General features: G+C 52.8%; 3 protein-coding genes across 3 annotated transcripts; 1 reads left to right on the top strand and 2 right to left on the bottom strand.

Annotated features, from left to right (window-relative positions):
• Nucleotides 1-758: 758 nt before the first annotated feature.
• On the bottom strand, nucleotides 759-1,826 carry ACET3X_005548 (uncharacterized protein; the record flags this gene model as incomplete). The annotated part of the gene is made up of 2 exons (XM_069451765.1): nucleotides 759-838; nucleotides 896-1,826. The coding sequence occupies 2 exons, from the start codon at nucleotides 1,824-1,826 to the stop codon at nucleotides 759-761; spliced, it is 1,011 nt and encodes a 336-aa protein (XP_069307592.1).
• A 1,361-nt stretch (nucleotides 1,827-3,187) lies between these two features.
• Nucleotides 3,188-7,209, bottom strand: ACET3X_005547 (uncharacterized protein; the record flags this gene model as incomplete). Its single annotated transcript, XM_069451764.1, has 6 exons — nucleotides 3,188-3,708; nucleotides 3,764-4,763; nucleotides 4,811-5,512; nucleotides 6,806-6,859; nucleotides 6,919-6,979; nucleotides 7,040-7,209. The coding sequence occupies 6 exons, from the start codon at nucleotides 7,207-7,209 to the stop codon at nucleotides 3,188-3,190; spliced, it is 2,508 nt and encodes an 835-aa protein (XP_069307591.1).
• A 708-nt stretch (nucleotides 7,210-7,917) lies between these two features.
• Nucleotides 7,918-11,754, top strand: ACET3X_005546 (uncharacterized protein). The gene is made up of 4 exons (XM_069451763.1): nucleotides 7,918-8,055; nucleotides 8,112-8,340; nucleotides 8,391-10,762; nucleotides 10,811-11,754. The coding sequence occupies exons 1-4, from the start codon at nucleotides 8,018-8,020 to the stop codon at nucleotides 11,466-11,468; spliced, it is 3,297 nt and encodes a 1,098-aa protein (XP_069307590.1). The 5' UTR covers nucleotides 7,918-8,017; the 3' UTR covers nucleotides 11,469-11,754.
• The last annotated feature ends 8,335 nt before the right edge of the window (nucleotides 11,755-20,089 follow it).

Here is a 20,089-nt window from a genome sequence, read left to right as displayed (position 1 = left end):
TCTGTGTCTCTATCTTGGTGATTTAAATGTGTGTGATGCGATGTATGTGATTGTTGTGTATTCCTCTTTGAGGGAAGTTGGTAGGTTGCTTTCTTGGTGAAGATGCGGAAAACGGGTATGTCCGGTACGTGATTTGTGTTGACGTGTGGTTTACTTGATAACATGGCTGCTTAGGCTTTACTTGGAGGGTTCTAGGATATGTCGTTGGTTTGGATAGATTGTTGAATGTTGGTTTGATGAGGTAGTCAGTGGTTAGTAGGTAGGTTTCTCGTGATTGGTACTCGTGATGCGAATACACACTGCCTGTTCGGCATGTAGATTAATCAGAATCGGTCAATATCTTAGGCGTAGATAGGCCAGGGGTTATGTTTTTTACTTTCTACGCGTGTTTTTTAGATCAGAGTGCGTAATTTCCCGTCTAGGATAGCATACATAGTTATTATCTTGTCCACCTAATGTAAACAAAACAACTTCTCGAAAGCCTCACGTCTAATATTAATATAGCAAGGCTCAAACTGTTCACACTACAATTGCTAGAGCGATAGTGTTAGAGACACGGATACGGCTTCTAGTTTCGAAATGTTGATTGTTTCTAACAGGTAATCGCAGCTGTGTCTTTGCGCAAGTGATTTCCATGCTAAGCTATTAGACTAAGACGTTCAGAATAATTACAACGAAGAATTTGATCAACCAACAGCCATTGGATAGTCTACGCCAAGAACCCTTTGTACCCTGTGCCCCACACTGTAGAACTATTGTCAATACCAGGAACGACGTTTGTAATCAGGCAACTGTGCATCTTCACCCTCAACAGGCGTTGTGTTCCAACCACCCTCGCCTACTTGGCAGTTAGATCCTGATTGCACAAGGTTCAAAGGGCTAGGATGCGTCATACCTCGTTCGAATCTCACCAGTCGACCATGCTCAGGGAGATGCAGACCGACCTCATCAATCCTCTTCATCACGTTGTCTGTCGATGCCGCGTGTAAATTCTTTTCGTCAACACCCCTGGGAATCTTTTGAACGGAGCCGGCTCGGGCAGGTCCAAAGACATCGAGAAGGGCCGGCTTCTTCCTACTACGGAGAACAGAAGGGACAAACATACTCTTCGCCTTGCACAATATACCTATCCCACCTTCTGCACTCGCCTTAACGCGGAACTTGGATCCCTTGGCGCGCTTGACCAGCAGAGCAACGGTGAAGCTGTCGCCGATGCCGTCCGCTGGATTCGCTGCGCTAATGTCCCACCACACGCTGTTAATCCATCTCTTCGACAAGGCCTCATTGGTGCGGGCCGTACCCGACCGTACCTTGAGCAAGTGATGAGCTTTGAACTCTGACCTCTTCAAATTCGAAACCTTGCCGTCAGCCCCAACGCCATACATCTGCGCGCCTGCGACCCCTTCCACGACACGTTCGCGAACCTCGTTTGTGGTAAAAACATCTGCAAACTGCTCGCCGCTGGACGCAGGCTCGATAGAAATGAGCCGCGGCGGGCCTTCGTTTCCTTCGTTCCCATCGCTTCGCTGGCCCGGAGTCTCATCCGGAAGAACAGAAAGAGCCACCTTGAACCAATAGAACTGCCGCGCGCGGTCGTCTGGCCTGGGAATAACCTTTATGACCAGCAAGCTGGCGTTGTCTTCGTCGCCCAGGTCATATCCGCCATGGACCTCGTACACGAGTTCAAAGTCGACCGAGAATCTCCACTCCTTGATTTGATTGAGCTTCACTAGGGAATCACTCTTTTTCTGCCTCAAACCATGTGGAGCGGAAGTTTCAAGAGAGAATGTTTTGAGCATCCTGGGGGTCTGCTGAGACTCGGCCATGCTGTAAGCTCTAGATGTAGACCAAGAAACTTGGTGCGGGATTTGCGTTTAAAGATTGTACGTATGTATGGGTAAGTGTAAGAGGATTCGACTTAATACATAGCGCTGAGATTGTATGAAGATCCAGGACGTTGTCATAGACCCAAGTAAGCCACAGGAAGTTCTTATATCAAGCAACGACTACTACGGCGTAAGGAGCGGGGTCGTCTGTTCTCAGCTATGCACCAAGATGACCACTACATTCCCCACGGTACCACGCTGAGAAACACGGTACAGCGGTGACCAGACGACAGACCTGGCGAATCAAACTTAGGCTATACAACTAACTGTTCCCTAATGCTTAACCTAATAACTATCGCGATACAGTAGGCCTCTACTAAGAGACTAAATAGCGACGCTGCACTCTCGTAGACCACTACATTCCTGTATTCCCATATAAAAACGTCATCGCTGAGCGTGTAGACCAGGACCTAACATGCCCCACTCTTCAGCTCATCTATACTCAGCTCTGCCGATCATCTTTTGACATCTCGGTGTACACTGTTAAACCCTAGTAGACATTTACTTACAACTCATTACACATCGTTCTTTAATAGTAACTTGCAGATATTACCATGAAACGGGAGGACCTAGTAGATGATTCTCAGAGCATTTACAACGCCGCCGCATTAACATCTGTTACGCCAAGTAAACTACACGTTACCTACCCTCTTCGTCCGGAGCTGAGGAACAAAAACAAATTCTAAGCGTACCTACTGCATAGAGTTTGTGCTAACATCACAGCTTTGTCAACTAGCCTGCGATGGCTGCGGGGATGGATGACCCAGCCTCGCAAAACCACACAATTCCACATCAAAATGTACTTCAGTTTGTCTGTCTGTCTGTTCATTCATCGTACCACTACTACACCTCTACTTCCCAAACAATACCTCGTACAGCCCACTACAGACATAATGCCATCTTCCCTACGCATAATACTACAATTACACTCTTCCCTCCTTTTTCTCTGCTCTTCTCTTCTCCCTTGCCGTACCAAAAAGAATTCGATAAAGCCCAATCGAATACAATGTTTGCATCTAATCAATAAATGCAACATAGGCCCCGCGTCGCGTCGCATGTATGCTACACACAGACTCCAAACGAATAGTCGGTAGTGTGTCGCTAGGAATATGCTCTTTCCGTGCTTAAAAGACGTAAGCGAAAAGATGCCGCCACGCCAACGTAGCATGCGAAATGGAAAGTAAAAAAAAGGCTCCCGATGCTCATTCCAACCCAAGCAACAAACATCGCTCAGGTAAAACATCGAACCCCTTCATATCAATCATCATTCATCGTGTATCATCAATCCCATAACCCTCATTTCAAGTCTCATTCTCCGTATTCGGACTCGAAGACGGCTCAGCCTTCAACTGCTGCGCCGCTACCGCTTCCGCTTCCGGTGTCGACGCCGCCGTCGCCGTCTCCGACCCCATCCTCTTCAGCGCCTCCAGCTCCTTCTTCAAAGCATCCATCTCCTGATCCTTTTTGCTGATCAAATCGTCCCGCTCCGAAACTTCCTGCTTGAGCTGCTTAATATATTCAATCGCGCTTTCCACTTTCGCTGCTTTCGAATTATTCGAATTCTGCGCGTTCGATTCCGGGCTTTTCGCGTCTGGCATGGCGCCGAGTTGCGGGGACGGGAGGAGCGCTTGCATTTCCTGGAGAGCCATGTTGATGCGGTTTCGGCGGCCTTGCTCGGCGATCTTGTGGGACGTGCGTTTCGAGGTGAGGTTGGTGGAGAGTGATGTTGGGTAGACGACGCCGGGGACTGTGGTGCCGTCGAGGATGTTTTGGTAGTTCGACTTGGATGCTAGGAGAAGGGCGTGTGTGTTGTCGGTGATGCCTAGTAAAAAAAAAGTCAGATTGAATGACGCAACTATGTATAATAGATTACTTACCGCTTCCACCGTCGGGTAGGAGAGGCTTTATGCTGGGTGAAATCTTGGGCCGTAGAGCAGGGCTGACGAGATTCGAGCTGACGCTGTTTCTCTTCTTGGGATTGCGCGCTGGCTTCGCGTCTCTCTTGCCATTGGTCATGGAGAAGGCTGGGCTTGTCGGAGTTGACATGGCGTCTAGCATGGGACTAGGCCTGCCTGACATGGAGGCTCCAGGTGTGCTCAGTGGGTTCAACTTTGGTGTTTTCCGAGAAGATACATGAGACATGTCTCCATCATCAGTCCGTATCGCAGTGTCTATTCTTGACAGACCCGGCCGGTCTAGAGAAGCTTCTGGCAGTGTGAGATCCTCTAGCATCGGTGGCGCTTCCTGGGAGCCATTGAAATCGGGCGAGGGCTGTATCCGCATGAGGGATGCTGGAGTGGCTGGGGTGCTGTTCTGGCTGTTGCGCTGCGCCATCATGGCAGGAGAAGCTGTTGAAGAACTGGGCTTTGGTGGCGGCCGCATCTCAGACAGCATGGGCTCCGGAGATATAGAGTCCGTCTCTGATCTCTCACGATTCCTCGGCACATCCAGACCGTTGGTGGACGGTCGTATTGACCGCGCTTCCTGCATGAGTTCTGTGACCTCTTTGGGTGGGATGAGCGAGGAAACGGTTGCTTTTCGCCTGTTGGGTTTCACAATGGGCGACTGTCGTACGCGGCCGGCGCCATTTGTTCGTGGTGCGTTCCTCTTGTTGGTACTCCGTAGACTCCTACGTCCTTGCTCCTGTGGAACCATGGCAGGCTCGCCCAGCATATCCATATCGACATCGATGGGCGAATGTCCAGTGGAGCTCCCGGACGTCGTGTTCTGCGACTGCTGATGCGCATGCTGATGGCTCTGGGCATTCAGGGCGGGAGAAGTCAGTGGGCTGAAGTAGGCTCCCGGCACGGTAAAGTCTGGAATCTGGAAGCGCGCATCGTGGGGCGTCACTGCGGGCGAAACTAGTGGGGTAAAAGTCTGGATGGGTCAGTGGGGTTTTGCGGTAGCTTCCAAATCCAACATACCGCATCGTCCTTGCGCATGTGGTACCTCTGGTCGAAGAGCGACTGGTTGTGGTCCAATTGCTGGAGATAGCGATGGGGGTCGCCATGCATCTCTACGCTGTTTGGCGTGGGCGGGACGCCCTGGTGTGGGCGGTACATGTGGTCCTGGGCCTGGCTGTAGGCGGGCATGCCATAGTCGAAGAAATTGTTGGCGGGCTGCGACATGCCATGGCCACCCATGCTCTGGACCTGCTGGCCACTGCTGGCGCCATCGCGGTGGTCCTGGGGAAGTTGCGGGGGATACTGGCCCTGGAGATGGTGGACATTGAGCGACTCGGTCAGATCGGCGAGTTGATTGCCATTAGAGGCGGGCCCTTCGTGATGGTAACCGTCAATGTTGAAGTGCAGGTCTAGATTGTCAAAGTCGATGAACTCGGCGCCCGCAAAGTCCTCTGTGGCCGGGTCCATTTGAAAATGCTCGGCAGCGCTCCAAGACTGGGCAGTCGAGCTGTTCATATCGTCGCCGCAGGGCCCCGGGCGGAGAGGAGAGAGAAAATTACCGTTGCGAAGATGGGCGGGTGGGGCTACTACGCGGAATTGGGACCGGGCTGCTGCGTCTCTTTTCACATGTGTTTCTCCGGCGCGCGTTGTCGGTGCAGTCGCGTAGGGCGACGGTGCAAACAGCTGGCAGTGGCTCTCGCGGCGCTCTCTCTCCAACGGGTACTGAAGAGAGTGTCGTCGAGGTAAGGACGAGGCACTGCTGCACGAGAAGAGTCCGGGTGGTAGGCCCCCACGGTGATTTGATAAGACTGGGGGGGACAGTTCGCCCGCGCACGTCGGATTCAGCGCGGGTCAACAGCCAACTGCAGCTTGCAAAACCTGGCCTCGCGTCCTCAGCCTATTATCATGTGCCGCCCAAAGCACCTAGAGACCCGCCCGCCTGACGTTCAGCCATTGCTCTGCTCGTCCTATTTGGCCGCATGGTGTTGATCAGAGTCTCGCAGATGACTTGACTCGTGCGCGTGGGGTGGGCGCAGCAACCTGATGTGCCTGGGAGTAGAGCTACAAAAGAGCTACGAAAGAGCTACTGCACAGCAACATCGTCATTCACTCCAAGTCGACTGCTGCGCCGTGGGTTCAGGGTCTGCAAAGCTACAGCGATGAATTATGCACAGGCTGCACGCAACAGGCAAGGATAGGCGGGATTTTGGTAGACCTCAGACTAGTCGGCCAATAGTGCGGTCCCGCATAGCTTTTGGTCGGGGGAGGCATAGGCGAGCACGACAGGTGCGTCGCATTTGTTCGTTGCTGACATGCATCCTGGTACATTCTACATTGCCTCGGATGGGCGCACCACTCAGCTGGTCGTTGTAAACAGCACACGGTGGTTGCTCCGTCCCGCAGCCACACGTGAGGGAGTGTGGTTGGATGCAGCCGACATTTGTTTTGGCCAGCTGGGTCGGGCTGTAGCGCGACTGACTACGGCTGTGTGCCGGTGGAGCGCGACGCCATGTTGATGCGCCTTGTTAATCTCGTTTGCCCTAGCATGTAGCCACCTACCCCTTCCAGCGCGCACCCGCCTGTCGCTGATCTCGAATCGAGGCGGCCACGCCCATGGTGCAAGGAAAAACAGGGCAAAGTGAAAAATGAAGGAAATGAAGGAAGTGATGGAAGTGAATTATGAGCGTGCTTTTATCTCGTGATTGTAGAAGCTACAAAGCCGCCGTGACCGACTGTAAGAAAAGACTGAAAGCCCCCGCGCTGCGCTGCAAACATCCACCGCAGCGAGCTCCGTAACCGAGTAATTTACACATTGCTGAAAAGTACATGACCCGTCCGATTGCCGTTGCCATTGCTCCCAGGACTGCTGGGCGAGACTTGGCCGCGCCGGGTCCTTGGGTATTAATCAACCTCTCCTAAAGGGTAAAAGAAAACAGACTCTGCCGTCAAAAAGGGCCCCCGCACAACGCCGGTAAAGGACATGACCATCTGCATCTTCGTCGTCGTTTACATTACGATGCAGCAGCCGGTGCTCTGTTGTGGCGCGTAGGGGTCGTCGCGCTTGTCAATCTGGGCGGGTGTTAGACATGTCAGGAAAGAAAGGCACAGCCTGGCGCGCGTCTACTGACCGTTCCCCATCGTGACGGTACCATCCAGTCTTTTGGCTCTTTATCCGTGAATGCAATGAGACTGCCCGTCGTGGTTAGCCGTGGTGTCCGAGGGTTCAGTGCGACCTGGTCCTAAACCTACTCTAACGCGGCTTCGGATACGGGTATCCTGCGGCGCTCCAGGTCCTCGCGCAGGCGCTGGTTGAGTTCGGTGAGGCGTCGCAGCTTGAGCTCGGCCATGCTCTGCTTCTTGCTCTTGCCGTCGCCGCCGGTCCGGATCTCGTAGGGCGCTTGAGCCATCATGGCGGGCATGGTGCGCGTGGATGTATTAGGGGAGTGCGATGGACGTGGTGTTGTTGTTATTGTTGTTGTGGTAGTAGTAGTAGTAGTGGTGGTGGTGGGTGATTACGGGGATGCGTCGTGGTGCGACGTGAGGTGTGCGTGTCGGGCGTGCGGCGTGGATAGGGTGAGCTAGAGGAAGGGGAGAGTAAGGAGCGAAGACGGCCAGCCGGGTGAGCCTGCCGCCGTATATCAGCGCGAGAGCAAGGCTGCTGCGAGGGCGTTGACGACGGAGTGCTGAGATGGGGCGACAGGTGAAGCACGCGAAGCAGGAGAAGGTGGTTGGAAGACGGCGGCCGCTCTCCTTGATGGGTCTGTTCGTCGGGCCCCAACGCTTGCGGTATAGCGCCGTATTGGGCTGGTTTAACGAGCGCTTGGTCCTCTTCCCTCCCTCCCCGAACATGCAGCTGATCGCCAAGCCCTCTGTAATTGACGCAACAGCACCGGTGCGACTCAAGGGCATCATAACATGTCATGTTTGTAGGCGGCATCGAGCGCGACTGCAGCATTACTAGCAGGACTCGCTCGAGTCTCGTGCATCGCCTGCTGGGTCCGCGTGCATGTGCGGGGAGTCGGGCGCGAACCAGGCGGGGGGCTCTGGGAATACCTCGCCCACTCACTCGCTTAGTAAGGCGATACCACAACCTTTTTGCAGCGGTGATTCCATCACCGTGTGAGACGCGCATCCACACCCCAACACCAAGCCCTTCGCCGTGTCGCCTGCCTGCTATAAAGCCCATCCGACTCGCGTAGTTGGATCCGCGACCTCAACTTGCCCAGCATGGCGCCCCCACCGCACTCCAAGCCGGAGAATACACTGTGCGCCCCGCCTCGATGAAGCCGTACAGGCAAGCAACCCACTAACTCGGCCCCAGTAAACGTGCCCAAGAACTCATCGGAGTCGACCAGCAACAGGCGGCCCTCCAGCTGCTGCACGAACATGTCACGTCCAAGCGCACCCGCAACAGCCCCATCGCCTCGCTCGAGCCCGTCATGATACTCTTCGTCGAGCTCTGTGTCGACCTGCGAAAGGGCAAGCTGGCCAAGGACGGTCTGTACCAGTACAAGAACACCGCCCAGAACACAAACGTCGGCACCATCGAGGTAGGACAGACCACGGGAAACATGGTCATGCTCGGGCTAACACGCCGTAGACTGTCTTCAAGCGCTTCATCGAACTCGCCGAGCAAAAAGTCACAGAGGCCCAGGCCAAGGCCGACGAGGTCCAATCCTCGCTCGAGCCCTCCGACGACAAGAACGTCGACGATCTAGAGGCCACCGAGACGCCCGAGTCCATCCTCCTCTCCACCGTCTCCGGCGAGCAGTCCCGCGACCGCACCGACCGTGCCATCGTCACGCCATGGCTCAAGTTCCTGTGGGAGACGTACCGCACTGTGCTCGACATCTTCAAGAACAACGCCCGTCTGGAGCTCATGTACCAGTCGACCGCCCACCAGGCCTTCCAGTTCTGCTCCAAGTATGCCCGCAAGACCGAGTTCCGCCGTCTCTGCGAGCTGCTCCGCAACCACTTGCAGAACGCGGCCAAGTTCTCCTCCCAGATGCACGCCATCAACCTGTCCGACCCCGACACCCTGCAGCGCCACCTCGACACCCGCTTCCAGCAGCTCAACGTGGCTGTGGAGCTTGAGTTGTGGCAGGAGGCCTTCCGCAGTGTTGAGGACATCCACACCCTGCTCTCCCTGAGCAAGCGCCCAGCCAAGAACATCATGATGGCCAACTACTTTGAGAAGCTCACCCGCATCTTCTTGGTCAGCGAGAACTACCTCTTCCACGCTGCCGCATACAGCCGCTACTACAACCTCCTCCGCCAGTCTGCAGCGGCTGTCGCATCGGGCCAGAGCCCCAAGAAGGACAACCCCGCTGTCACCGAGGCCGACATGACCAAGGCTGCGTCGTTCGTCCTCCTCTCCGCCCTCGCTATCCCAGTCATCAGCACTTCCCGCTCGCGTGGTGCCCTTGTTGACGTTGACGAGGCGAGGAAGAACAAGAACTCGCGTCTTACCAACTTGCTCGGCATGTCACAGGCTCCTACTCGTGCTATCCTCTTCAAGGATGCTCTCAGCAAGGGTCTGCTCAAGCGTGCCCGCCCTGAGATCCGCGACCTGTACAACATCCTCGAGGTCGATTTCCACCCTCTCTCCATTTGCAAGAAGATATCTCCCATCTTGTCGCAGATTGGTGCTGACGAGGGTATGGAGAAGTACGTTGGCCCGCTCCAGCAGGTTATCCTTACCCGCCTCTTCCAGCAGCTGTCCCAAGTCTACGACTCTGTTGAGATCAAGTTTGTGCTCGGCCTCGCCCAATTCCCTGAGCCTTTCCACGTCAGTGCAGGTACCATTGAGAAGTTCATCATGAACGGTTGCAAGAAGGGCGATCTCGCCATCCGCACCGACCATGCCACTGGTGTGCTCACCTTTGATTCCGACGTCTTCTCATCGGCCAAGGCCATGCACCCTGGATCAGGTGCTGGATCCGCCGAGACCGAGTCCCGCTCTGTGCAGCGTCTGCAAAGCACCCCGGCCGAGATTGTACGATCTCAGCTTACTCGTCTTGCCAAGTCGCTGTTCGTCACATGCCAATATGTTGACCCTTCGTTCAACGCCGAACGCCAGCGTAACAAGCAGGCCGCTCTTGAACGCGCCAAGGAAGGTGCCGAGAAGGAGCACCAGGAGATCCTCACCCGCCGAGACATTATCTCGCAAAAGAAGGAGGCTGCCCTCAAGGCCCAGCAGGCCAAGGAGAACGAGGAGCAGACCAAGAGGCTCATCCGCCAGCAGCAAATCAAGGATGAGGAGGCTCGCCGCCTGGCCGAGGAGCAGAAGCAGCGTGCAGACCAGCGCATCAAGGCTGAGCAGAAGCGCATTCAGCGTGAGGAGATGGAGAAGCAGATCAAGGAGCTCAAGGCGACTACCAAGGTTGACATTGAGCTTCCCGAAGACTTGGATGATCTCGACTCCCAGAGAATCCGTATCCTGAAGCTTCAGGCTCTCGAGAGGGAGAAGAACCAACTCGGCGAGCAACTTCGCATTGCTGGCAAGCGCATCGATCATCTGGAGCGAGCCTACCGCAAGGAAGAGATTAAGCATCTCAAGACCGATTACGAGAAGCAGCAAGAAGAAGATCTCGCAGCGTACGAAAAGGCCAAGGCCGAGGAACTCAAGGAGGCAGAGGAGAGGCACAAGGCAGATGTCGAGCTCAAGCATCGTCTGTCACGCCTGGTGACTCCTTACCAGACTTTCGTCAAGACCGTCAAGGAACAGCGCAAGGCTGAGTTCGAGAAGCGCCAGAAGATTGCACAGAAGGAACTTGAGAGCAAGAAGGCTGCTCGTGTCAAGGAGGTCAAGGAGCGCATCGCCAGAGAGAAGAGGGAGCGCGAGGAGGCCGAACGCCGCCAGCGCGAGGAGGAAGAGCGTGAGAGGGAAGAGGCCGAGGCCAAGGCCAGGGCCGAGGAGGAGAAGAAGGCCCATCTTGCCGAATTGAAGGCAAAGAGGGAGCAAGAACGAGCGTTAGTATTGCCCATTGCATTCTTTCAACCACACACTAACATTCACAGGGCTGCTGATGACATCGCACGTCTCCAGCGTCAACGCGAGGAAGAAGCATTGGCCAGGCGGAAGGCTGCTGCCGGTGCTGGTGCCAGTCGTGCTGTTCCAGACCGCACCTTCTCTCGTGAGCCAGCTGCAGAGCCTTCTTCGGCTTCTGGCCCACCAAAGATTACCCTTCCTGGCGGCAAGCCCAGCTGGCGTGAGCGCGAGGCCATGAAGGCCGCTGGACAGGCTCCTCCCCCTGCCAGCACATCACCAGCGCCTGCTGCTGCACCCACCTCTCCAGCCCCCGAGGCCGAAGCTCCCAAGAGGGGCGGATACGTCCCACCGGCTCTCCGCCAAGGAGGTGCTCCTGGAGGCGGATGGCGCGAACGCGAGGCTAGCGGCAGCGGTCGGGCACCACCTCCTGCCCGTGCCGAGCGCCCTGAACGCACTGAATCTCCTGCTACGGGCGGCCGCTTCGAGGCTGCTCGCGGAGGAGACCGATGGGGTTCAGACAGGAAGCCTGCGTCTCCTGCTAATGCCAGCAGCGGCGGTGGCTATGTGCCTCCTGGTGCGCGTGCTGGTGCACCGCCGCGTGAGGGTGAAGGTGAGAGGCCTCCTGCTGCCCAAGCACCAGCTGCGGGTGGGAAATGGGTTCCTCGTCATTTGAGGGATAAGCAGTAGAGAGTATGAGTGAGGAGTATGTATGTACGACACATGATACAGTGATGGGAAAGAAAAAAAGCTAGGCGTCCTGTTCTCTTCCTTTTCTAGCGCCTCTCTCTCTATGTCTAACGACGATTGACGATGTGGTGTCAATGACTGGCTGGCTGGCTGAGGGGGTATATAGGAAGGGATATGATGGCATGGGGTGGGAGTTTTTTGCTTGTGTTTTTTTTTCTCTCTTCTTCTTTTTGAAGATGGGCGGTAACGAACTGGGACTACTGTATGTGGTCTTTATGAATGCAAGGTTTTGGGTGTTTAAGTGTTTAGAGCTTATGGTGTGTGTGTTTGGAGATGGAGATAGAGATGGACGTGTGGTTTTATGGTTGTTGTGGGTTGTGCTGTTTGTCTTTCTCTTTTCTGGTAAGCTGAGTGGTGACGATATAGGCCTACGTTGTGTGGTGTTGATATTTTAGGAAGTTCTTAGCGGTGAAATCCTTCTATCTAATCTTTTTAGGGTGGGCCGAATAGTGTTTAGGGTGCGTAAAAAATGTTTTCCCTTTTTGTGATGGTTATAGGTTGTGTCGTTGTATTTCCGTGTTTAAATCTCAGCCTCAGCCTCAGCATTTGGTCTATGCCCAATGCGACATCGCATGTTGAAAAATATATGCAGCGTGCCAACTAAGCGAATCATACCATGCCGCTGCTGATACCTGTCGCGAGCTGAGCATCTACCTACCCCGCATTTATGTTCCCACAAATTCCCTGGCATACAGCACCTTCAATATGCGACTCATACAGTTTTTCGACAACGGTGAATACTGCCTCACCAGCCGCCCTTCAGACATTTTTTCCGAGCCTCCAGAGGACAAGCCATTCTATGGCGTCCTTTCGCACAGATGGGGTGCTGCCGGGGACGAGATCACGTACCAGGAGCTAATGGATGGCGAGCGACGATCGATACGTGAAAGCGACCTTGCGCGGCCTGGATTTCGCAAACTTCAGTTCTGCCAGCAGCGGGCTGCTAAAGAAGGCCTTCGTTATTTCTGGATAGACACTTGTTGCATCAATAAGCAAGATCAGTCTGAGCTGTCGTATTCATTAAACTCGATGTTTCATTGGTATAAACAGGCGGTGCGGTGCTATGTTTATATGAGCGATGTTTCGTGCACTGCAGGTGGACAGGTCGACCTGAACATGGCGTTTGAGAATAGTCGGTGGTTCACACGTGGTTGGACGTTGCAAGAGTTGATAGCGCCACCTTCCGTTGTGTTTTACTCCCGGGAAGGAACGTATATTGGCAGCAAGAGAAGTCTCGAGAATAATATCCACCGAATCACTGGGATCCCTGTCAAAGCGCTGAGAGAAAGTAGCTCCTTGAGCACTTTCAGTGCACACGAACGCTTCAAATGGACACATGGACGAAGAACAACACGACCAGAAGACATGGCGTACTGCCTCCTTGGCATCTTCGACGTCTGGATGACGCCCATATACGCCGACGGAGACTGGGAAACGCTAAAGAACAGGGCAGTCGAGAGGCTAAAGAGCGAGGTCAAAGATATGTACGGGAAAGAGGAAGTAATTACCATTGGCGGTGCGCGATGGAGTGATTTGTCCGCAATCAGCGACGACAGGTTACCCGAGCTAGATAAGGATATTCGTGAATACATGGCTTGGCTACTGCAGCAGGGTCACACAGGAACAACAAAGCACATGACCTTGTTGTCGGTCAATGCAGGACACATGATGAAGGCAATGCTGGGGAAATACAATGTGGAGTATAATGATGACACTGATCTGCGTGGAAAAGTCATCACATGGCAGGAGCCTTGGGGTCGCTTCCTCCGTGGGCAGTCGAGTTTTGAAAAAGTGAGGGGTTTTTTGGAGAATCGGTGGTGGATCGGGAATCATGAGGAGGAATGCTATACTGGTGTCATGGCAGCAAAAACGTTGTTGGGTCTGATACTGTGGAGGGATATAAAGGACTTGAGATAGTCTTCATGCATGAAGTTTCGATGGGTTGTACCTTCTATTAACATGATGGACGTGCTAGTAACAAGATGCAAGCACAACTCTATGAGATAACACTATAGTAAATCGCTGTAAAGGTGTGTTTTTTCTGAAAACCATGCTTCAATATATGCAGCCGTGCAGGTTGTACCTTTCATGATTCGATTAAGCCCCGTTTACTTGATGAAATGCGGACTATCAATCTTCTACTATGTCCCATATGTAGCTCGTTCCCATACATCGAGGTTTGCAAGATTAGCATCGATCACATCGGACAGTAGCGTCAGCGGATCGCGACCAAAGCTATGGCAGGCACAGTGAGCTTTCAACAGATTGTGCTCAGCGTATTCCACCACGAGATCTTCATCTTTCTCCAACTGCGCCCGCAGCGTCTCCATGGAAAAATACTGGGACGTCCAGCCAAGTCCGTCGTTTAAACGCCGGTACGATAGGAATTCTGCTTGGACTGAAGACCATAACGTACCGACATTTTTCGGCCCAGTAAAACAGGAAGAATAAGCGTTATTACCATGTGCCTCTTGCAGCTCATAATCCGGTGCAGTGTTTCCCACGAATTGGGTATCGCCATTTGGCTCAGCAAAACTCATAGAACCGCGATGACTACACGACTCTGGGTCATAGTCTTCCTTACCGACCCACTCGACGTGCGCTGTCTCACAACGACGTAGTATGCCGGCCAGTACAGTCCACCCTGTTTGAATTTTGGCATTCCAGTTGTCGAATCCTGGTGTGGCCATAATCTTCTCTGCAAGCTCGGCAGCCGTAAGCTCCATGTGGTCGCACTCGAAGTATGATTCAAGTGATAGCAACGCAGAGACTGAAACATCTGCTTTTACAGAAGGGTCGAAGCCATGAGAAACAAGGCAGAGAGCGCATGCTAGCATTCCAAAGAGGTCTTCACCATCTCTTCCTTGGGTAGCGAGATGATACGCCGTCATCACTAGACTGTGCAAAGGTTGCAATTGCAATTTTTTGCCACAGTCACTATTGAAGCAGCGCCGAATGTACAGTCCACTGTAAGTCTGTAGCAAGAGGTGGTTTGGCATGAAATAGAACATATGGTCAATACAATGACATATCGTCTGTATTGATGTATTGCAGAACTTGTGTTTCCAGCTCGCAGGTATCGATATATCGCCTTGAGTATAAAGTTGGCGTATGCAAGGGGAGTCTGCATCCCAGCGGCCACAAATGTCCACTTCTTCTCCAACAAATCGTGCGACATTCCTGAGATTCTCGTCCACAACCACAGGCGCCGCACTGGTGTGGGATTTGATGATTGCGATCATAAGATTATCCAGTATGGTGTGACCATGTTCGTTCCGATACGTCTCATGGACCTTGGCTCCGGTAATTAGATTTGCGAGCGTATAAATCACATCGCAACACGATTTAGAACCATCTAAGAAGCTCGTTGCTAGATGAAATGGACACAGAGATGCCGGATCGGTGTCTTTACTACGCAGCTGTCGGAGTATTCGCCGAATCTGGTCAGTATTTCGACTCATTATGCTGAAACCAAGAGACTCAACGAGCAACTCGCTCGAGCGTTCGTCATCTGCAGCCTTGGCGATTTGTGGAATATCGATGGGGAGATCCACGGCAGGTGTAGAACTGAAGTCATTGTGTTCGAGCGCGTTCCGCATATGCGTCTGCAATGAAGTTTGCTGCTCCATTGGTGACCATAATGCCCAAGTGCTATCGTCACTAGGGTCGGGCTGGGTAAAGGCCGGTGGTTGGTAATCGTTGGCCGGTATTGGCTCATAGCGTACCCCATAAACATGAATGTACCATCTGCAAAGATCCGAGGGCGGTGTCGGCTCATCGTTGTTATGCGGCGTGGACGAGTAGGTCAGATCATGGGGTGTTCCCGGAAGACTAGAACGGGCCGTGGAAAGGTATTGGTCGAAGTTCAAAAGGTCCGCCGTCCATATCCTTGGTCCCTTGCCCCAGTGTTTGGCGGTCTTGAAACAAAAAAACCAATATTGGTACAGCCAGTCGGATAAAGTCCTACTGTATCGTTAACACATTAGAAAGAAATAGGGCTCGTGTTCCTTCTTACCTTCTCTCTTCTCCATTCATCAGCTTCAAAAGCTTCTCATGTTGACCTTGTGCAAACATACAGGCTCTGTCGATCATCATGGAATCTTTCGCGATTTGGGTCGTCGGTGAAGGTGCATTGTTAGGAGACGCAGCCGACGAGGGAGTGGTGACTATGATATTGCTATAAGGCGTTGGCTGATCGAGAGGCGATGAATGATCGAAAGGCCGTACGTATGAGTGACGCATGGCAGCGTAGGGTAGGTTCCATTTGAGGAAGCTTCGCCGTTAGCATACGGCCGTCTAACTCCGACCGTTGGCTACTTACAAACTGTCAGTAAACGGCAGCACACGTCCTCCAACATTCATGATTTGATCCCGACTCAGCGCGATTGATCTCGAGGCTTCTCGCATCTGGTCTTTCATTGCCCGTCTCAATTTGTGACCTTCGACCTGCTTCCCATTGACGATGATTCGAGTGCAAGGCTTGCCGGCTGCGGCACGGCCTTTGTAATGCTTCAAAACTGTGGCAATCTCACTCTTGCGAACTTTTTTTGACCATCCCCATTTCTTGAATTGAGCTTTGTATTGGCTCGCACTGCACGAAAGACAATAGACGTTAGCTGGTGTATTCTCTTACTCAAAATGGACAGGACTATTGCTGACTCACACTCGATAGAAGTTGTACTTGGTGCTCATTTCTCGAACAATGTGATCAAGCTTTCGACCTTCTGTTACCCAGAGGGACTCCAGGGTCTCTTTCACACCTTCCCAAGGATCCAAGGATCCCGACGCAGCCTGATCCATCGCGAATAGCCACGTGCGATTGTGCCAGTCAAGCCGCGCGCAAACAAGGACAATATGAATAAAGTAAAAATCGCTGGTCAGCTAGAAGAAGGGAGGCAATGAAAGCCGTGTGTTTTCTGCAATGCGGCAGGCTGGCTCAGCCCCTTCTTATGGCATTTTGGCACCCTGTCAAGAATCCCTAACACATGCCACCGCCAAGGCGAGCAAAAGTTCAACAGCCAACAGGACGCCGTTACCTGGCGCATATTTGTTTTGGCGTTGGGCAAGCTGACGGTGCGCCGTGCCTTACTGCCTGCACTGAGTCCTCCGTCCTGAAACAACGCCGATCGGCGGTCATGCCAAGTCGAACAAAAGTTCACTGGCCAATGAGCATGATGCGGGCGTGAATGACCCTTGGATGTCGACGTGTAGAACGCCTCGCGGCGCAACACAACGTTAGCCGTTGCGCTATGGCACACTATGCATCAGTGCCAACCCTCAATAGGTCGAGGCTCTCTGTTACTGATTCTGTTACCATTTTTTAAGTATGAGTGCCGCGAGGCAAAGAGAAAGGCATCACCATTCTTTACATGGTGGAGAGCAGACCTCACCATCTGCCTCAAGTACATTCTGTGTTAGTGATAAGATGCTGGAAGATACCTAGGTATATTGACCATGGTGCATTCGTGTCTACCAGGCGGAGCTTGAGAAAGCTTAATATGACCCCCGGACGTCACGATCCCTGAGCACCTCCTAGATGCCAAGCTGAACAAAAGTTGTCTGTCCAATGTAAGACTCCAGATATTGTGGCTCTGTTTACAGGGGTGGTCTACCAAGATGAACAAAAGTCGACAGACCAATGTTTTTCGAGCACCATCGGCCTCTTACTGTATTTAGACAGCGACATCACAATGCGAGACAGCCGCCAACCTGACAAGGGTACGCTAACACGCAGTGAGCCATGTACTCTAAATGCAGACCGCAAAATGCGGCCTTCATCAAGACTTGCGCTACGACTGAGAGTCTGAACTGCTTTTGACGCGCATTTCCCTCTCACCCTCGAAATGTATAAAGACGCCTACTTCTTCCGTTTCTTCTCTTCCAGACATCCCATCATCTCTTGCCTATCCAAGCCTGTGTCTCCTTCGCTCGCAGCGTCACAGTCCAACGTTCTCCATACAATATGTCTCAGCAAGACACTTCGTCGTTAGTCAATCCTCACGCTAGTAACAACACTTCCTTCTCTTGCTGACCAACGCATAGCAATGCTACCAGCCCACCTCAACAGAGGGCAATCGATACCATCACTCTTTGCCCATACCATATCGGCGTCTTGTCCGCGGCCTCCAACTCGTATGCAAGCATGAACCCGATGGACCGCTTCCTGGCAGGGGGGCCTGCGGAACAGAGCGCCATGTTCCTTCGTTGCGACAATGGCGAGCCGTCGACGAAGAGAAAGTGCACATGCCAAAGGGCACATAACGCGAAGATGTGAGGATAGCATACTAGTTGCTGGTCAAGTCTGCAAGCATACTGTAGACTTGCCTGATGTTATCGAGAAACGTATTCAAGGACAGATGATACGGTGATATATGCGCCTAAGAGGTGAACCATAAATAGATGGCGAGATTTAGAGTCGGGATAATGAGTAAGGTTGGGCGGGAACAGATAGGAGAAGAAAATTGTTCTATAAGCGCGAAACTTTTCCGACGTCGTGGCCATGTGTTCTTAGCGAGTTGTTGGTCCTTAAGCTCATTAGAGTACTGCTCTAGTTTCTCATTATCTCGTTCTAGCATCGAATTCCTGCAGCTATCACGACCGAAGTCATCAAGGGGCCGATGACCCACCATCAGCGCCTGCAGTTCCTAAAGAAAACATGTTGAGCTGACCTACTGTCCATCGAAAAGGGCGGAAGTCTATCCGAACTTTGCATTGCTCGCCAGGGGTTTCGGCATGCAATGTTGCCCTACCAATGGTCTGGTCGAGTGAATGCAGCGTCGCGTGATCATTCTTCCACCCATTGAGTATATCGCTGAGACGCGCAGCGTTTCCAGGGTTTGCGAATTCATTGAGCCAGACTCGAGGGTCATCGGCTTCGAAGACTGGATCGTGAAGCGCTTGTATTTGGTAACTCATCACTGTTCCTAATCGTAGATCAAATGAAAGATCAATCATCGTCTACCTGGCCAGGAAGCAGGCATTGGCTAAGGATAGGTTGCAAACACTATCTGTAGTGTCGAGCATGATGTATTGCCCGTGTACCCTCCCGTATGTAAAGGCAGCAACCAAGTCCGGAAAAACATAGTCGTGTCCACTTGCGCCCGGTATCTCCCAGCAATTGATGCCAGGCTCTACTTTCTGGAAATATTCGCGCCAGTAATCACACGGATAGCTCGAACAAGCTAAAGTGTGTCTCTCTAATAGACCGTTCAAGAGAAGAGATGGCAATGCTCGAGCAATCTAATCATTGTATCGTTCTTATGCAGCGTAGCGAAGGTTTCGCTACTAATGTTAGGCCAGCCTCGCGTTGGCGACTCCAACACGTCACATGTCTCAAGCCACAGGGATACGCGTCACTGCTAGACCAAAGGAAACGCGTGCCACTCCTGAAACCAATCTCCATCTCCGGGCCATACTCTTCGAAAGATGGGCTCGAGATCCCAACTGAGCGTATCCCCCTCCTCCAATTCCGGACCTTCTCTTTCTGCACGGCGGAAAATGACTTCCTCCTGACGCTCAGCTCTTGTCACAACCCACTCCCTTCCAATCTCCTCCACGATCAGCGCAAACGACCCATCGGAACTCCCCGTTCCCCAGTCCCCACTGTTACGTGATGTCAGCGACAGTTGCTGTAAGGGAGGATCTGGGCTAGCAGATACAATCGTGTCAAACACCGCCTTCGCAAGCGTACCATCTATTGCGGAGTTGATAAGACCATCACGGATGTTTCCTTTACGGATCTTCTCGCCCCAAGTGAAAGGAAGTGTGACAGTTTCGTTGTCGAAGTCGGTGAATGATGGATCTGATCGCGCGAGTTTCGTCGGCCCGTTAATCAGGGTGTAATCTATGGTGTCGAAGGTCAAGTCGAGGCTCGACAGGTGCGGCATGCGCCCGATAGCTTTCAGGATGGCAACGTCTTCGCCCGGACTGTTCCAGATGCGCCGGATGGAAATGCCGAGGTCGCGCACGTGTTGACAGCGGCCGGTTATTAGTTCGACTGTGCGGGAATTGAACACGAAGCGATCGGGATCTCGGCCTGAAGGTATTAAGTATAGAGTGTGTAAGGCTGAAGCCAGGTGATCCAGGATTGCCTCCAGGGCTGGTAAAGATAAAGATCCTTTGAGACGAAGATGTGAGAGACTGGGGAGATTACGGATGCATGTCTGCAATGTTGCGCCATCATGGGTATCCGTTTGAAGAACCAACCCCAGTGAATGGAGAGACTGCAAGGGAATGTTGATCAAAGCTTCTAGAGTCGCCCGGTTGATGGGCATTTCGAGGCTGAGTGAGCCTAGTTGGGCAAAATCTGTGTGAAGAGCCCATGTTTGGAGGCTGGGTCCTTCCGCACCCTCAGCACCGGCCAGTTGCAAAGACTGCAACTTTCCGAGTCGTTGACCGTCGTGTGCTTCTAGTTCTGGGTCCCAAGATATTGGGCTGTATTCCGGATATGGTGACGCTCCGTGGTGAGACCGGAAGATGCGAACTTCTCGCATGTTTCCATGAGGGCCGCGTAAATCGTGCTGGATCAAATCTTGGATAGCACCTTTGTCATGTCTGACCTC

The sequence above is a fragment of the Alternaria dauci genome, chromosome 4 (genome assembly GCF_042100115.1).
Source record: "Alternaria dauci strain A2016 chromosome 4, whole genome shotgun sequence".
Taxonomy (NCBI): Eukaryota; Fungi; Ascomycota; class Dothideomycetes; order Pleosporales; family Pleosporaceae; genus Alternaria; species Alternaria dauci.
Note: the sequence above shows the minus strand (reverse complement) of the source record. Positions and strands in the feature narration are given on the sequence as shown.

Coding starts and splice junctions, on each gene's coding strand:
- ACET3X_005546 (XM_069451763.1), top strand. CDS start 8,018: ATGGCGCCCCCACCGCACTCCAAGCCGGAGAATACACT. Junction 8,056..8,111: donor TCCAAGCCGGAGAATACACT/GTGCGCCCCGCC, acceptor ACTCGGCCCCAG/TAAACGTGCCCAAGAACTCA. Junction 10,763..10,810: donor AAGAGGGAGCAAGAACGAGC/GTTAGTATTGCC, acceptor TAACATTCACAG/GGCTGCTGATGACATCGCAC.